The 20,054-nt window shown below is 39.5% G+C and overlaps 1 protein-coding gene across 2 annotated transcripts in view; it reads left to right on the forward strand.

The window, feature by feature from the left end:
- The window catches only part of DIPK1A (divergent protein kinase domain 1A), a 78,456-nt gene extending 58,733 nt beyond the window's left edge, over positions 1-19,723 (forward strand). For both annotated transcript variants that reach the window (XM_075182368.1, XM_075182369.1), the window contains exons 3-6: positions 7,294-7,428; positions 12,685-12,792; positions 14,319-14,495; positions 18,194-19,723. In XM_075182368.1, coding sequence (XP_075038469.1) covers positions 7,294-7,428; positions 12,685-12,792; positions 14,319-14,495; positions 18,194-19,006 — 1,233 coding nt within the window. In that variant the 3' untranslated portion in view covers positions 19,007-19,723. The remainder of the gene's footprint in view (positions 1-7,293; positions 7,429-12,684; positions 12,793-14,318; positions 14,496-18,193) is intronic.
- Positions 19,724-20,054: the final 331 nt, after the last annotated feature.

The raw sequence follows: 20,054 nt of genomic DNA on the forward strand, positions 1-20,054 counted from the left end.
AATTTGATAGTTTTGCGATAAAAACAGTAAAAGAAGTGCCGTATGGCATACCACTGTATACCAAAACACACTTCGACCAACATATATACTATATGGACAAAAGTATTTGGACGCTTGACCATTACACCAACAGGAACTGTAAGGACATTGTATTCAAATACATATACTTTAATATGGTGTTGGATCCCCTTTTGCAACGATAACAGCTTCCACTCTTCTTGGAAGGTTTTTCACAACATGTTGGAGTGTTTCTGTGGGAATTTGTGCCCGTTCATTCTGTAGAGCATTTATGAGGTCAGGCACTGATGTTGGATGAGAAGGCCTGGCTCACAATCTCCATTCCAGTTCATCCCAAAGGTGGGATGGGGTTGAGATCAGGGCTCTGTGTGGGCCAGTCAAGTTCTTTCACACCGAACTCATCAAACCATGTCTTTGTAGTCCTTGCTTGAACTGGGGCACAGTCATGTTGGAATATGCTGAAGCATTATGACTGCCCTTCACTGGAGATAAGGGGCCTAGCCCAAACCCTGAAAAACAGCCCTATACCATTATCCCTCCTCCACCAAACTTCACAGTTGGCATAATGCAGTCAGGCAGGTAATGTTCTCCCGGCATCCACCAAACACAGACTAGTCCATCTGACTGCCAAACAGAGAAACGCGATTTGTCACTCCATAGAACATGTATCCACTGCTCCACAGTCCAGTGTCGGTGCGTTAAATACCACTCCATCCGACACTTGTCATTGGTCTTGATGATGTGAGGCTTGCATGCAGCTGCGCGGCCATGGAAACCCATTCCATTAAGCTCCCACAGCACAGTTTTTGTGCTTACATTAATGGCAGTAGCAGTTTGTAACTCTTCAGCTATGGAATCAGCAGAGCGTTGGCAACTTTTACACACCATGCGCCTTAGCAGTCATTGACCCCGCTCTGGGATTTTACGTGGTCTTCCGCTTCGTGGCTGAGTTGCTATTGTTCCTAAACACTTCCACTTTCTAATAATATCACTTACAGTTGACTGTGCAATATGCAGCTAGGATGAAATTTCATGAACCATCTTATTGCAGAGGTGGCATCCTATCACAGTACCACACTTGTAGTCACTGAGCTCTTCAGAATGACCAATTTTGTATCACAAATGTTTTCAAATGGGGACTGCATGGTTAGGTGCTTGATTTGATACACTTCTGGCAACGGTTCTGATTGAAACACCTCAATTCAATAATTAACAGGTGTGGCCAAATACTTTAGTCCATATAGTGTATATTATGTGTGTATACAATTGACACACCTGGGCTTGAAAAGATTTTTGCCAGCGCACTGATAGAAAAAGGTTGCAGACCCCTGATCTATTGTATTAAGTCAGTAAAAAAACTCTGCTGCACACACTATCCTCTCTGGTAGCCAAATTGTTAACATTTCACACCTTAGCATTCAACGGGTTAACACATCACACACTAGCATTCAAATAGATAACACCAAGCACACTGACATTCAAAGGATTAACACAGCCAAGCAGTACTTCTCGTTTAAAAGAAAAAAAAAATCTTATGGACAAACTTACTAAAGTTTAGATTTAATGTAAAAATGTACAGGTCTTTGGATATGATATACATTTTTACCAATTGCCATATGAAATAAATGCAATAACAGTTAGGAAAAATAAAAGGAATAAAAATTATAAAAAATAGAACACTTACATACACTCTGTATGCTGAGGAAATGGCGGAAGTCGAACAGCTTTCAATTAGATTGATACCAAAAAGATTGACACCTAAGATAGCTTTACAAGGGTTTTTAGGAACCAAATTTTTCTGCCTCATCCCTTTTCTGTGATGTCATTAAGATAAGTATATCTATTCATATACTAACAAAGCTTAATCTTCTTATGTTCCAAGCATACTTAAGTCAAGAATTCTCACCTCTGAGTTCTGTAGCCAGGGAATCTGCAAGCTAAAAGCTCTGTTCTTCACACCACCTTGTTAATTGACAAGACTACACCTTTAAATACCAATATCCTCCTGTCTTTACAAGAGCCTTAACTTTATATAGTTATACTAGGCTTATGTCAGGAGGGAATTAGGATATTAGATGGAAATCCACAGATTTGGTGACTGTCTGTTCTGCGACAGACATATGCTGAACAGGCCACCTGAGACTATTTGTGCCCTTTGAAGTATTTAACATCATCCCCTCCCCTCTTTGCATTACTAGCCTAAAACATTTTATCTGCCTAGAAATCATTTAGAGCCTCCACCTCAACAGTGATCCATACAGATGTAATGCTTATTTGTAATTGCTGCTTTTATCAATATGAAGTGAGGAAATGATAGGGAAATGCATTTCTAAATAGATTTTAAAGATCTCTAGTTCTATTCAGGGGTCAAAATGGAAATTTAGAAGTAGTGTTATGGAAAATGTAAGTGAATGGAATTTAATAGTTTTACAATGAAGGCAGCAGAGGAAGTGTCTGTATGGCATGCCATCGTATACCGGACCACTGATTCTACCACAGTTTTGAAACATTTTACTATTTAGATTTGTGCTTGTTGCCACGATTTCTCTCATAGTGGCATGTAGACTATCTTGGGCTATTTTTTTTGCGACTAGGTACTACAAAAGTCCACATTTAGGGGCAGATTCAATTGCCTGCGAAATTCCTCAGAACTACGGTAAAAAGTAATGCAGATTTTTGCTTGCACCTCTATGGGGTGGGCTCGCACCCCGCAGGGTGTCTCGCGGCTGTTTTCCAGAGGCACCTCGTGTGCAGATATTTTCTGAATTGAATATGCGCCTTAGACCGCTCCCTCGATGGAAGAATCACTAGAAAGTGCTTAACCCTCTAATTTATTACCCCATATACTGCCTATAATTTTAAAATATATTCACTTGACCCTGTTCCGACAAGAAAGAGCGATATGTCCCAAAAATCAATGTCAAATTTGCTTTGGTAGAGTTAAAAGAAAATGTAAAAATATTATTGGCAGAACTGAAGCAATATTAAGCATATCGATTCACTAGAAACTAGTGGCACAAACCGCATCATGGTTCACTGATGTAAGTAGATTCTAATGAATTGCAAAGTTGAATGACTGCCGCTACTCTGTTCAGGCTATAGGGAAACTCAAATCAAGCTATTATATAGGGACAAAGTCCTCCTCTATATAATATCCTATCCTTTTCTTAAAATTATGTTATGAGTCTCAACAAGCCATGTTTTTCTATCCATGATCATAATGCTTATATGACCATCATTCATTTAATTCACTTGTTTTGTTTGAAAGACTTCTGGGGGTATATTTGCTAAACTGTGGGTTTTAAAACGTGGAGATGTTGCCAGTAGCAACCAATCAGATTCTAGCTATCATTTATGTAGTATGTTTTACAAAATGACAGCTAGAATCTGATTGGTTGTTATAGGCAACATCTCCAATTTTTCAAACCCGCAGTTTAGTAAATACACTCCCTGGTATTTGATGTTATTTCTTATACTTATATATTTTATTTGGTGTTGCGTTTGGTCTTGGGGTCTGTTTGGCATTTGTCTATGGGTACACAATACAATATAACAACATTCATCTCTAGAACTTGTCAGACTTCGAAATGTAATTTGTTGATGCTTTGTGCAGTCTTACAGTAATAAAAGAGAATTATAATCTTGGCTTAACATTCTACAAGCAATGTGCTTCAATAGCGTAACAGAGATACAATTACTAGAAATTTGAAAGTGGTTTAGTTTCTCATGGAGTTCTTACCAAGTACTCCACATTGGAAATTTCAAACAATTCCAAAGAAATGTAGACCTCTATAAATATGTTCTAGACCAGGCCTGTCCAACCTGCGGCCCTCCCGATGTTGTAAAACTACAAGTCCCAGCAAGCCCTTCCAGCTATCAACAGGTTGTCTACTGGCAAAGCATGCTGGGGCTTGTAGTTTTACAACACCTGGAGGGCCGCAGGTTAGACAGGCCTGTTCTAGACTCTCCAGGTATTGTGAAAGTCCCAGCATAGTCTGCCAGCTATCTGCTGGTTAAGCATGCTGGGAATTGTAGTTTCACAACACCTGAAGAGCCACAGGTTGCCCAGGCCTGTTCCAGGTTATATGAAATGCTTTGCAAATGTAAAGTAGGGGTATCCCATTAGAAGTTGAACCTGACCAGTGTTTTTTTCAAAATCATCATCAAAGTTCAATTTTTAATTATTTTGTTAGTAAATACCTTAAATGTAACATTCAATGAAAGAAAAATATTTTTTTGCAGCACCATTTATTGCCTTAAATCATGGTAGAAATTCATATGTTTGTAGCTGCCTACTGAAGAAGTTTGGTTTCTAAACTTGCCACCATTACATATGTATCAGCTGTTTATGTTCTGCAAGGGCTTAGTGAGTCTGGATGCTATTTAAAGTGTTTACTTCAAGATTCAAGAATTTGTTTGAAAAGGTGAGTTTATGTATAGTATTTATCTTGCAAAAACAGAGTGATTTAATTGTCCTGCCGATGACAAAAAACATACAAAAGTCTTTGTAGTGAGATAATGGTTTTGAGGTTGGGTGTACAGTTGGTCAGAAGGAAGCATTTGCTTAAATTCAGTACCTCTAAAAATCATTCATTGAATTATACAGTTGCATTACCAGGATTTTAACCTTTTTTTAAACTGTCCCACAAGTGACAACTTGAACACCAAGACTGAGACCAACAGCATTAGAACCTCCAAAGATCTCAGAACATTAATTTCTGATGATGGCATCAGAAATATATAACAAGATTATCTGGAACCAGGGGCGGGCTGGCCCCGGGGGACAGGGGGCAGCGGCCCCCCGGGCCGCTCAGTCAGACGGCTATTAGGGCCCGGGGGTAGGCCGGCCGGCCGCCCCCCGGATGCAATATAGGCTATTTTCACCGCGGCCACATCTGATGACATCAGATGCGGCCGCGTCAGCGCACAGGACGCAGCCGCATCCCGTTTCTTGTGATGCGGCCGCCTGTGTGCCCCCCGGGCTTCCCTCTCCCAGCCCGCGCCTGTCTGGAACCAGTGGAAAGAAATTGATTGTCGCCCCAAATTAGTTGAGACTGAAGGCTCACTTGAAGATCGTATCGCTGAGTTAAATTCACAGTAACTTTGATTCAAAAATCAGAATTTAGTCTCAAACATTCACTGACATGACTGAAAATCTAAAGGAAGGCGAGGCTGTACTGCAAAGTGATTTTGCAGAAAATTTCTCTGCAGTGACCCAAGATGAAATACAGTCAGTGCATTGGATCCACAGTCAGGTCACTATATTTACTGCTTGTGCATGGTGTTTATGGGAAGAAAAATGTTCCTTTGCAATGGTCAGCGATTGTCTACCTGAAAAGAATTGTAACTTTATTGAAAAATTAGTTCAATTTACTAAACATCACAATATTTTCCAATGGGGCAGCAGCCCAATTTAAGAATAGATTTACAATATTGAATCTTTGTTTTATGAAAGAAGACTTTGGAGTGGAGGGACAATGGTACTTATTTGCCACATTGCCACATCCCATGGCAAGGGGATCGTTGATGGGATTAGAGCCATAGTAAAACGTGCTGTGTGCAGGCCCGGTGCTCCCATTAGGCAAGGTTAGGCAGTTGCCTAGGGCGCCGGGCTCTGGTGGGCGCCACAGAAGTATTGTACTTTAATACTGTTTTACTTTAATACTGTGCGGCGACCGCTGAGCATACCTTCTGCGGCCGCCGCTCAGCCTCAGATAGATCCACAGGGAGGGGCAAGGGGCCATGGATCGCGACCGCCGCCCTGCCCTCCAACAGCTGATGGGGCGGACCGTCCTGCCGACTCCTCTCCTCCACTCCCCCTCCCCTCACTGACTGTCGGGCGTGACATCATCATCACGGCCCGACAGTGTCAGTGAGGGACGGGACCCAGCAGCGAGGAGCATCTTTATGGAGTCGCCTTTAAGGTAAGGAAAGAGAGGGGAGGGGAACATTTAGACCCCGGGGGGGGGGGGGGGGGGCTGCATTGAGACCCAGGGGGTGGGGCAGTGTGCTGGGGGGGATTTTGAAATTGTGCCTAGGGCGCCGAGGACCCTAGCACCAGCCCTGGCTGTGTGGAGCACTTAAAACAGCGCAGATTTCAGGGTGAGAATTCTAAAGACTTTGTTTCAGCACCACGCCCGTCGGTAGAAAAAATTTGAGATCATACGTGTTACTCCTGAAGAAATTGAAGAAAACAAGGAAATGCTAGATCAAAGATGGAACACTAATTGGTATTGATGGGGTACAGTCACTACTACTATCTGCAGGGCCATGACAAACAGACTTTGATTGTCGGGCACACTTTTCAGTCTGAGTACAAAACGTTCAGAGTTTTCAAACTGCGAATCTCCCAAGTGTACTCTGAATCTGACAGTACGAAGATCGTACCTCCCGACCGGAAGTTATTTAAATACAGCCACCTGAAGATGCCGATGTAACAGCAGGTTCAAAACATCTTCCAGAAAGACTGCTCTCTACAGATGTGTTAGCATTGCACAGAGCTTCTGTGAATGTAATGTTTTTGGAAGATGTTGGGGAAAATGGAAAAATGTTCAAAACAAGTGAAAATTATAAAAATTTTGTGTTGCCTACACCAGTTCTTAAAATAGTGAGAGGTGGTATTTTTTTATGAGTTTCCTGCTATGGTGGATGTGTTTGAACAGGGTTAAAAGTGGAATGTAAAAAACGAAAAAATCTGTACTCAAAACAATAATATTTGTAATGAGATTAATTTGTTAAATTACAAAAATGATTATATATCAATAGAAGTGCACTTTTTTTATTTTACATACATAAAAATAATTATTTTGCACCGTGTCACCCATGACACATTGTTGTCCTACCCGTGACAAAATAAAAAAAATCAATATTTTTCATAAAACTAGTTCTTCTTGTTTTTTGTAACATATTCTACACCAAGTTCTTTCTTCACAATGGGTAAATTCTAACGTTTATCCCACCTGATTGAAGGTATGTCTGCTTTCTGTCCCCCCCATGACAAAAGTTTAAAAATCAACAGCGCCATACCTAGCGATGCAAATAAAGAGATACCATACACATGTTATAATATCATGCACACTGTATGAAAACTACCATAATAATATAAATATACTTCATAATATGAGAGAGAGAGCCTCTTTTGATAAGAAAACCTCACTGCCAGTGTCCCACCCGTGACATCGGAATGCCCCAGTACTGTTATTTCATTGTGTATTGTAAGATTATCCTGGTTTGTCGGTATGAACATTGTAACTGGACTGTTCTGTATTTCTGCAGGCTCGCTTGTCATATATGCGGATCAAATACCTTTTTTTCTCATGGCTGGCGGTGTTCATTGGCAGCTGGGTTGTATATGTCCGTTACAACTCGTACACAGAGCTCTGCAGGGGACATGAGTGTAAAGCAAATATTGTAAGTATGATCTTTGCCTAAGAGAATATAAGCCAGATACCATTTGTGTGACTTGTTTGACATTTGCATTCCAGAAGAACTATGTTTTTCCAGATGGTAGCATATGTTAGCAATATGTTACATTAACCAGGTCTGCTTGACAGTTTTATGACTTGTGGTACTTTTAGATATGAAATGGCAAAAGTGAAGTTATGATAAAACTGCTGTAGTTTGATCTTTCAGTCCTGGGGACAATGTCTTGGTTCTGGTCCCAACCCAGGAAAACAAATTTTTCGCCCACTGGTAAGATCCATATGAAGTCCTAGAGAATGTCGACCCTGTCAATTACAGGGTTCATAAATTTGGGAGGAGTAGGAAGGGACAAATATACCACGTCAATCTCCTTAAACCTTGGTATGATGAGGACCCTTCTCCTCTATTAGTGAGTACAGTCATTGAAAAGACTGAAGTTCAAGAGAAAATTGGAATAGAGAATCCTGTTCTGTATCTAAGTCAAATATATGCCACACTCATATTCTTGTAAGAGGTTGTTTTTTGTTGAATAAACATTTTTATTGAGTTTTACAAAGGCAAATACAGTATAACAGGTCACAAAATGATCGATTGAGCCAGACATACATGAAAAAAAAGTATCACTTGAAGAAGCAAGAGTTAGAAAATATACACATATGTAAGGCATCAAAGGGTGCATACAAAATTATGCATAATCAATACTGTAACTGGAGAAAGTGAAGGAGGGAAGAGAAGGGTATAAGGGTGAAAATAGTCTGTTCTGGGGTTATTTGGTGGCCCACAATCTTGGACACTGAATGGAATATCTGTGACCATAGGAAAATTATTTTTGGAACTGTTCAAATGCTATTGATCAGGTCAGCTCTGGCTTTGCATTCACTCCAGCACAAAGGAGACAAATCGAAGCTCATTTTGTGTAAGTAATCTGGTGGTGGTTAGGTTCTAGTTAGTAACTTTTTTATAATGATTTGAGATGGGTTGCGCGATATGAGAAGGACCATATCTGAACAGTTAAGGTTAAGTTGGACACTTTGGGTTGTAGATACTTTTGCATTTCTTGTTCCCATTTTTTTAAAAATAAAGTGGGGTTTCTTCAAAGTAGTACGCTTGGGAGGGTTAGTTAAAATCTTTTCGATAAATGGAGGGCGGGTCTTTAGTTTATCTTTGTTTCCCAACAGTGAATGTAAATAATGCTTTACTTGGAGGTATATATAGAAATCTTGGTTAGGTAATCGAACCTGGAATATAGTTTAGAAATGGTAGCAAAGAATTGGGAGTCAAGTATGTATTTTACTGTGTGCATTCCTTTTGTTAACTCAGTTTGATAGTGAGATTTCATGTGTCAGATATTGAAGAGTAGAACTTGGGAGGGATATTGTTGGTAATATGTAAAAGTAGTTACTGAGTTGAGAGAGTTGTACAGTTTGTGTGTAAAAATTCACTGTCTTTGGGTGCAACACTCCGTTCAATGTTCCAAACTGCCCCTGGAAGCATTGTCAGCACAAGAACTGTTCGTCAGGAGCGTTATAGACTGGGTTTCCATGACCGAGCAACGGTAGACAAGCTTCAGATCACCATGCGCAATACCAATTGTTGAGTTCAGTGGTGCAAATCAAACCACCTTTTGGAATCTAGAACAGTGGAAACGCGTTCCCTGGCGTGATGAGTCACGTTTCACCATCTGGCAGTCTGCGGAATGAATCTGGGTTTGACAAATGCCAGGAGAATGTGTACTGCCAACTGTAAAGTCTGGCGAAGGAGAAAAAATGGGATTGGGCTCTTTTTCATGGTTTGGCCAGGGCCACTTAGTTCCAGGGAAGGGAAAGCTTACTGCTACAACATACAATAACATTCTAGAGAATTGTGTGCTTCCAACATTATGACAACAGTTAGATGAAGGCCCTTTCCTGTTTCAGCATGACAGTGCCCCCCTCCCATACACAAAGCAAAGTGCATCAAAAAATGGTTTCAGCTTCAGGATGAATTTAGGGTATTCAGTATGTAGTATGAAATTTCACTGTTCTGTAGTATGAATAGTTTGTAGAGTAGTCTTGTGGGGGGTTACCATTAGTTTAAAATATTATGAGCAAAGAGTCATGATTTATGTAGCTGTTTTTTCATTATAACCTGTACCCCTTGGTTAGACATAATTGTTTTTGCTATGGTTTCCAAGGCTAGAGCAAGTATTAGATAGGACAAAGGGAACTCCTTTGTGTAGCATTTGTAATCAGGAAAACCAGATGAGATGAAGCCAGCATTAGAGACCTTGGAAGTTGGGTAGAAATAGAAAGCTAATATTGATTAGAGCATATGATCTTGACAACTGAACTTCAATACATATTTTAATAAATTCTTCTTGGTTGGGATAGATTATTTGAGGTAGTAGGTGTTGGGGGAAGGGGATTAAGTTGGTGGCCCCACTCATATATTTGTTAGCTGTGGGACGAGTTCCAGAGTTCTTGTAAAAAGTGTTTGGGAATCCATCGAGTTTTGAAGTTCTAGAACCTCCTCTGTAGACAATGAAAGATTAAGAGAAAATAAAGTGTTACGGTTAATTTGGGGCATGTTCATTTTATTAAGGGTATGTTCGATTTCTGTGCATGTTTATGCCTTTTGGCTATATATGAACAGACACATCAACCAAGGTTCAATCAGTTTTGTACAGCATCTAGTAAACAGAATGTGGTACATCCGAAACTGAAACCTCTGGATAGCACATGATCACCACGTGTGCCCTGCAGGAGAGAGAGAGCTACTGGAAATAATAAAACCTTGAATATAGCACTAAGATATAAAATAAAAGCCTATCTGCTTAACAGGAGTTGATACATCAGAATAAATTGGTGAAATATGAGGACAAGTTTTAGTACATGTTTCTGGGAGCATACTAATGTCCGCATATAAGCTTTGTTGTACCTTAAATATGAGTAACACAGAAATTATGCAAACTAAAATGTCTGGATTGCCAACTTTCATGAGCAGGGCCCTTTTCCAAAGGAAAGCAGGTTAAACCATAAGACATTGTAAGATTGATAATCCAGTCCAAAACCACAGCAGAAAGATATTAGTATACCTCTGTTTTTAGCTTTCAATGAGATGTAGATGCTATATGGATGACAAATCAGATGGAAATGGAAAAAAACAAAACATTGGCACTTTCTATATTCGGCTGCCTACAGAGCTGGGTTAAGCTTTGCTGCTTAATGTACTAGAGAAACTGCCCTGCATGCATTCTCTCTTCTGTGCATACATTTTAGTTTTAAGATGGCAAAACCATTATTTCCTATTTAAAATAGTTTCTAAACATTTGTTGTCTGGATGCCTGAGTATAAAATAAGAATGTTGTAATCTGTGACAATGCTGTGTCTGCATCTGTCCCTAAGGCTTTAATATGAGCTTGGTGTTCACTTCTAACAGCCTTTAATTAGCCCAATTATTCTCAAGACATATAATTAGGAACATGTTTAGAAGAATCATTGTGATGGGAGGCAATACATATACTAACTACACAATGAAGCATGTAAGCAATTTGCTGCATGTGGCTGAATTTCTGTGGGTGTACAGCATTGTATGTGTGTGTAGAGAGAGATATATATATATATATATATATATATATATATATATATAGATAGATAGATAGATAGATAGATAGATAGATAGATAGATAGATAGATATATATATATATATATATATATATATATATATATATATATATATATATATATATATATATATATATATATATATTCTAATTACACAAAGGGCAATTCCTTTGTCTCAGGGAGCAGGAAATCTAGCTTGTCGTGATGACCTGGAAAAGATTAGTTTCCATTGTAATAAGCACTTGACACTTCAGGACAAATACTGCTCTAGAGGGCTATGTTTTCCATCTCCCACTTTGCATTTTCTATGACTGAATTGGTCTTCTCTCCTATCTTGACCAGTAAGTAGGTTGAGTACAGCTACCGTTAAACCCATTATTGTAAATAACCAAATATAATTTGTAATGCATAATGGAGTAAAATAGGGGTTATCATTGAGTTTGGGGGGTTATCAGTCATTTGTTTTGCTACCCATTCCACATTGTAGAATATTCTATATTCTATACTTCTCACATTCCTAGTGTGAGTGTACCTTGTGGCCACACTTAATATTGCAAGTATTTGACACATGGTGACATTCTCAGGCTGTGCCTATGCACATATTTATACATGCATAGACAATTATACTCTGTCTGGAGTTGGATTATAAGAAAACATGAATACATTCCCTCAAGTGTTGCAATACAGTCAGTACAAGCCCAGCATACACACAATGTGTCCCAATTTAACACAGAGAGGAAATTGCTAGTGTCACAATAAATTGATTTATTTTGTGGTTTAATATACAGTCGCTTGCTTAAAAATGCCTTTTGTCATCCAATTGGCAAGCGCTGAGCATTTTTCTATATCCTAGCAAATGACTCTTTGTTCTAACAGAAATACAATTATTGTGCTCACGCTGAGACCAGGCTATGACTGGCACCTTTGGTTCCAGTGATGTGACCAGGAACAGTTAGATCTGTTCTTCAGTCACATGATCATTAAGACAAAGCTCAGTCTGACCAGTTGTCTTAACAATAACCATTATCTTTTTGTGTTCCAGAATGATTTTTTTCCTGGCATTTGCAAGCAGTTTTATCAGAAAGGAAACTGTTCTACACAAACTATGTATCGCTTTCTTAATTTTTAATCACTCCTTGTACACTAATGAAATGGATATCTACTTTCTGCAGACATGACTGAACATGAAGATTTCAGAATATGTATGTGCATGATTTTCTCACGCCTAGGAGTCAATGCTATGCGTTTCTATACATGTGTGAATGTAATAGAGCAAAGCACCTCTCAGATATGATACCTTGTTTTATACTGTAATTAGATCCCTCCCTATCCAAGGGTGCATATTAATACAATTACGTAGTTTCATTGGCAAATATTCTATCTGTAATTATCAAAGATAGGAAGTATTAAAGAAACCAAGTGTACTTGTATATTTATATTCATTTCCAAATGAGTATTTTTCAGTGTAATCACCATATTTGCAAATGTATTGAACATTCATTTATAGAAGAATCCAGTCACTATCTGGCTATCCTGATTTGTGTTTTTTAAAAAACAGTAATGCTTGGATATTGGTGATCGAAATGATGTGTGATGAATTTTACAGTGCTTAGTTATTTTTTCTGGGTTTTTTTGTTCCAGTGTGATAAATATCGGAAGGGGATTATTGACGGGTCAGCCTGTGAAGGCCTATGCTCTAAGGAAACCCTTTATTTTGGAAAATGTTTGTCAACGAAACCAAACAATCAGGTAACCTTATCATTTTCTATATGTTAATAGGAGATATGCAAATACATGAAGAGGATGGGCTACCTTCAGCACTCCCATCTGTTGCTGATCTCCCATGATGCTCAGCGCACCGTAGCTCAGCAGCATGTGGCCCATCCCTCAATTGTACTCACGAGAGAGTTTAATCAGGCCTGGGGAAGCTCACTATTAGGTTGTCCACTCTACATTCTGATTAATACAACTATGACCCTTCCCCTGAGATTATTGCAGGGTCTGTTTATTTTTTTAAATGAAAGACAGCTTTAATTTGGTCTTTTTCTATTGGTTGACATCAGTGTGCTGGGGGATTTCTGTGTGTTTCTTTTTTTATTTGTATAACCATTACAACTTAGTGTAACAAATTAAACTAATATTCCTGTTTATTGTAATCTACACTTGTCAAGTTTAAAGAATAATAATTGCTCTTGGTCATTTCCAACTTGAGCAAGGTTCAGATACACTAAAATAAAGAAAACCACAGTGGAAAGGTGAAACTACACATGTAGTTATCTAGTTAGTTTCTTCTGCAGAGAACTTGTATTCTTGACCTGTCTATAAAACAATTATGGGGTTAAGATTAAGATGACCTCATATTTGCAAATCTGGTCATTGGGCTGAATTGCCAAGTGACCCGATCAGTAGTCTTTTATCATGGCCACAGATCAGGTTGTTTGGCAGTCAGGCTTGACAACCAAATCATAGCATGTCCCATGTCTCCTACTTCCTGTTCACTTATAATCCCACTCACTCCAAGAAGGATCATCTCCCCAAATACATTTTGATACTGCACAATATTTGTGAGGGGCCTCACACTTTTACAGTTTTGGGCCTCTTTGTCTGGCTTACCAGGTCCTGATGTGTCAGCATTGGAAAGTTTAATTCTTCAACATCATCATTAACATTTATTTATATAGCACCATCAAATTCCGTAGCGCTTTGCAATTAGGAGTAAACTAATAAAACAATACTGGGTAATACATATAGACAGAGAGGAAAGAGGGCCCCGCTCGCAAGCTTATTAACTGGTTGCAGTAGGTGTCTGTGAGGAGACTGGACTAATGCTTGCCATACAATTGACCAATACTAAATACCTACTCCTTTGTCAAGTTAGTGAACCCCATGTCTTGGTCTGAGAGCTGAACAGGTCACATTGGGCGCATGTTAATTAAGTTGTCAGATTACTACACTCCAACACAATTTTTGGACAAAGCCAAAAATAATCACTTTCAATTTTATTATTCTCTGATAGGTTATAGGGCCTCAAGTGCTAATATTAGCCAATTTGTCAGTATCGGTGTTATTACCGCTACATGTGTGCTCATCGTTAGGCTTGCGTTTTTTGTACGCAAGTAGTCTTTCTCCAATTACACATTGTTTTTAAGATAAGCATACACTGGTGTATTGTATCTATAATGTTTATCTATATTCTCCACCATTCATACAGCCTGAAAGCATTAATTGATAGACAGATGCATATATGCATTATGGAAATTCCATATTTTCTTTAGATGTACCTGGGAATCTGGGGAAACCTGGAATGTGTGATAAAGTGTCAAATGGAAGATACTCTACATCTTGATTTTGGAGCTGAGCTGGAGCCCAGGAAAGAAATTATACTGTTTGACAAGCCGACAAGAGGTACCACTGTCCAAAAGTTCAAAGAAATGGTGCACAGTTTTTTTAAAGTAAGTGTCTCCCTTCTTGTATCATTGAGCATCATAGTTGTTTTTAGCATGTTAAATACTGACTGTTTTTTGATGTAGCACACAAATAACAACTTTAAATTTCAGTGTACAAATAAGCTATCAAGTATTTGTGTGCTACATGAAAAAACAGTCAGTATTTAACTTATGTGCAAAACAGAATACTAATTTTCACCCTTTGCATTGTAACATGGTTTTGTCCAGGAGACTTAAATAAGGAGTTTAAGTAAAGCTCCTTTATGAATCAGGCCCTAGGTTATCAAAGAGATAAGGTGGACAGAGTCACGGCATGTCCCATCAGGCTCCCTTTAACATCGTTGAATAGTGAAGTTAATGTTTAGAATTCTCCAGGCTGTCATGCCTTCAGAACCAATCCTTGCAGTCTTTTACCATTGGAGGGAAGAGGGTTTAGGGTTAAGAAGGACATGCTGCCTGGTGTTCCCATTTATATATTCACAGACAATAACAGCTGAGAAACCTTGAGGAAAGGCAGAGATTATATTAGCGTTTATTAGACACTAGTGGAAGTTTTTTTGGTTTTACAAAATAATAACATTTTCTTGTAGAATGCCTTTGTGTTGAAGGCCATAAAGGCTTTTGTAAGACATAAAAGCCATTTTCTGCAATATAAGCGGCTGGCAGTACAGAATGATCATTGATGTGTTCTGTCTTTAGAACTGTTTAGTAATCAGGCTGACAGGAATCGATATCGTCAATAATGTGATTTTCAGCAAGTTTGCTTCTGGCATTTAGCTCCATTCTCAGCTATCCTCCTGTAGCCTAAGTTTGATGTACAGAGATATATTTACAGCTTGTAGCCATGATTCAGAGACCATGATCTAAGTGGGAGGCCTGACAATTAATTATGTGATTCATGTAGTTCCACTTTATCAAATACCACATTACTTAACAGTATTTAAACTACCAGCGCAGCAGAAAGATCATACACTGAGACATAAATCCATCATACGGTGCATACGGCATACAATGTAACATGCTACACTATACCTATATTTGATTGAAAGATGTATACTATATTGGCATATACAAAAAACAAGTTCAAGACATAGTTACTCAAGTCTACTGTTCCGCAGCTCAGCCACAGCACAATATATAATGAAAATGTAAATCAGTCACACATTATAGTACAATACAAAGTATATGGATTTTACTTCCTACACTATACATCATGTAGCGCACTATTTTTTCAACAACGATTAAGCAGGGGAAGGGGGAAGAGGGTAATGGAGGGTTGATCAGAGGCCCAAAGCTTTATTGAACGACAGACACATATAAAAGGGAAGAGGAAAAAGAAGAGACGTATTCAGTCCTCTTAATGCTGGAATAGTCTCTTAGCAGCTCTGGATCAGTCTGCGACAGTCCTGGACCAACATCTTCTCCATTTGTAGTATTTGGCAATTCCTGGCAAGACACAAAGCGTCCTTAATACAGTTTATAGGATGCCAGGCCACCTGAATGACCCCATAGGTATCTGTGCCAGGAAATGGTCCATTGATTACGGAGTGGTACAAAAGGCTGTTCTTGGGCACACTGTCTCTGAATTCATAGTCCAGGGGTTCTGAGTGGGCCTGTACAGAGCGGGCAGCCCCAAAGGAGGTGCATAGATGTTTACTTTTTGATAAGCCAACAGGGACAATGTCTAGATCTGCACATCTTCTGGCATTATATGAACCCCACTTGATTGACAATTTTTTGTCCCTATTAGTCAGCCCGCTTGTGACCACTTTTTCCAAGACTGTCTTTACTGTGGTAGCAGGGAGACCTGGAATAAACTCCATCGTAGGTTTAGCACTGTTGAGCTTGTTTCAGCAGAGCCCCCTCCACCTCTCCTGGTTCACACCCACCAGTCCATTGGCCTCTCTGGCACCGTCCTCTTCTAGTTCTCCTCTTACTTTGCTGACCATCCCTTCTCTATTTCCACCTCTGGTTCTCTCTTCCCCTCTTCTACCCTTCCAGTTGGGGTCCCACAAGGCTCTGTTCTTGTACCCTTACTCTTTTTACTATATACCTCCTCCCTGGGAGAACTCATCAGCTCCTTCGGCCTCAAGTACCACCTTTATGCTAATGACAACTGTACCTCTTATCTCCTGATCTCTCTCCCTCCCTCCTCTCTAGGGCATCCGCCTGCTTCTCTGCCATCTCCTCCTGGATGTCCTCTAGATTTCTTAAACTTAATATTGCTAAGACAGAACTTATTGTCTTTCCTCCATCTCGAACCTCCTTCCCCTCCGACCTCTTTATCACTGTTAACAATTCCTCTATCTCTTCTGTTACCCAGCTTTGCTGCCTTGGTCTCATCCTCGACTCCTCTCTCTTCTTTGCCCCTCACATTCACTCTCTTGCCAAATCCTGCTGCTTCCAGTTACATAACATTGCTCACGTTCGGCCCTTCCTCTCCCAGGATGCACAGAAATATTTTCTTTGAATAATTATTTTGTTTAGTTTTTTTATGTTTTCGTTTTTATCATCCACTCTCTGATCATCTCCCGCTTGGACTACTGTAACTTTCTCCTTATTGGCCTCCCCCCATACTCATCTCGCTCCTCTTCGATCTGTACTCAACACAGCTGCTAGACTTATCTACTTTTCTCGCTGCTCCACTTCTGTCTCCCCAGTCTACCAAGCCATGCACTGGCTCCCCTTCGCCTACAGAATCCTTTTCAAGCTCCTCATCCTCACATACAAGGCCCTCACCAACTCCACTGTTCCCTACATTTCCAGACTCATCTCTATTCACACTCCATTTCGCCCACTGCGTCGCCCCTCTTCCCCTCTGATTACCTCTTCTCACACACGCATTCAAGACTTTTCCTGTGCTGCCCCCCTCCATTGGAACACTCCTTGCTCCATCAGAACATCACCCAATCTGCAGTTTCAAACAGGCATTAAAAACCCACTTTCTCTTAAAAGCCCTTCAGTCATCCGCTTAACTAACCAGCTTGTCGACTACCTCTTCCTCTCATCCCTTCTTTCCCCTTCCTCTCTCGTTCCCTGTGACTCTATCTCTGTATCACCCTTGCGTCTTCAGTTTGAATGCCCCTCCCTTTAGATTGTAAGCTCAAAGCCCTCTCTCCTCCTGTTTCCACCACTTTTAACTTTGCTCTCCAGCTACTCAGCCCACCTTCTTCTTGGACCTTCTGCCCTCTGTCTCCTATTGCTTTTCTTTGCACATTTCAGTGGATTTTAACCTGTCAGCCGCGCCCACCCTCTTGGGCACAGGTTTTCAGCTTGTGCTAAAAATCCCTCACCCTCGACCTTTCAGCCTGTCTCTTTAGCTGTGCTTTGAGCTTCCGGAGTTATAGTGCTTATTGTTAACTGTACCATGCTGTTTTATCTTGTACTGTCCTATTGTTTGTTCTGTGTGGCGCTATGGACACTTTGTGGTCCCCTATAAATAAAAATGAATAATAATAATAATAAGTTTGCTGTGCTAATAAAAGTTATATATTTCAACTGTAAATCTTACTAGAAAAGAATTTTAAATTAAGTTCACTGAAGTACAATTTATAGCGACATTAGATATTGACTTGACTTTCTGATTTTAGGTAGCATTTACCAAACATAAGCGAAGTGTACATTTGTTATTGGTATTTTTTTGTTTTAGGATATGGCATGCATTACATCACTGAAAATAAAACATAATTTTTTATCTCTTTTAGACTAAATTGGGTGACCAAGGAAATCTCCGGGATCTAGTAAACCTTATCTTGGCAGCTGCAGATGGTAACAAAGATGGTCATGTGTCTCTTCCCGAGGCCAAGTCCGCATGGGCACTTCTACAGCTCAATGAGTTTTTGCTAATGGTAATTCTACAAGACAAGGAGCACACCCCAAAATTGTTGGGGTTCTGTGGGGATCTATATATAACAGAGCCTGTACCTTACACCTCACTTTATGGAATAAGTCTACCATGGATCTTTGAAATATTTGTTCCACAAGGACTACGAAAACGTATGGACCAGTGGTTTACCCCGTCCTGGCCTCGGAAGGCTAAGATCGTTATAGGTCTTCTAGAGTTTGTAGAAGACATATTTCATGGACCTTATGGGAATTTCCTTATGTGTGACATAAGTGCCAAACACTTTGGTTATAATGATAAATATGACCTGAAAGTGGTGGACATGAGGAACATTGTCCCGGAGATGAGCTTGAAGGATTTGATCAAAGACCGACCTTGTGAGGTTGACTCTGACTGTGTTTATGGTACTGACTGCAGCACTGTTTGCGACCAAAGCAAAAAGAAATGCACCGCAGACATAACCCATCCAAATCTAGCCAAAATTTGCCTATTGGTGAAGGACTACCTGCTCCGGGGCAGCCCTTCTGAAATCCGAGAGGAGCTTGAGAAACAGATCTACTCCTGCATTGCCCTTAAAGCTGTTACCAAGAACATGGAGATGCAACATTCATTAATTTTGAACAACTTAAAAGCCCTTTTATGGAAGAAGATATCACATACTAATGACTCATAATACCCATATGTTTCTGTCAACGTTTCCACTTTCAGTCAAAGGCATCTGCTGTATATGTTATAAAGCCTACATAGTTTTTACAAATCACTTTTGTTTTGTTTTTTAAACATATGTTTTTATATTTTTTGCCATCTTTCAGTGTGGGTAAAACTGTAAACAAAACAGTATTTTATCATAAGGCCATTCATGTGTCAATTTAAAACCAAACTGATGTTACATTTTGTGTGGTCAATGTGTCATTGACTTCAAGTATCGACTGATTGAATCAAGTTGCTCGGTAGTGACTGGTAGCACTTAAGATAACGGAATTGTGGGGAAAAAACTCAACGTTCTTCTGGTTCCATCATATTCGCTACTTTCAGGATGTTACAATGCTGTGAAATTTGCCTCCTAAATTCTTCTCATGGTGTAACGAAAGGCGTTTTTTTTACAAGATTAACTTTTCTAAGAACGCCGGCCAAAAGACCACTCCTGCTGTAGTGTGGTTGAATAAAAGCTGCTGTTTTAATATATGGAATTTTAAAAACCCATTTAAGATGAAGTTTACTGATACGTTAGCATGGAAGAATTTGCACACTATTGTTCAGAATAAGTAAATGCTAACATGTCATTAAAATGTGGAATCCACTAAGTGGTTAAGATGTTTTTAGATTGTGCTTACATGTTTTTCTAGTATGTTTTTCTTTTTACACGTATTTAACATATATTACAACCTCATGCGCTAGTTATGTTTTCATCAGCTGATTATACATTAATTGACGCACAGCTCCAATAGGACGAGTGTCTATGGGAGAGCTTGTGACAAAGTTCTGAAGCTTTTTCTTAGTGGAATGGAGAAGGAAGGTTTACTGAAAATATGTGCATGTTATGCAGATCCAATCACCAGTGCTGAGTGGTACATGGTTAGAATGGTATCACAAACAAAATAAGCATTTATCTGCAATTTAATTGGAGTTCAGTGCCTTCTCACAGCTATTACCTGGCAAAAGCTGCAGAATTGCTGTAGTAGTTCTTAGCTCTACATTTGGATTGATTTGGACTGAATGTA

Source organism: Mixophyes fleayi, chromosome 8 (genome assembly GCF_038048845.1).
Source record: "Mixophyes fleayi isolate aMixFle1 chromosome 8, aMixFle1.hap1, whole genome shotgun sequence".
In the NCBI taxonomy this organism is placed as follows: Eukaryota; Metazoa; Chordata; class Amphibia; order Anura; family Limnodynastidae; genus Mixophyes; species Mixophyes fleayi.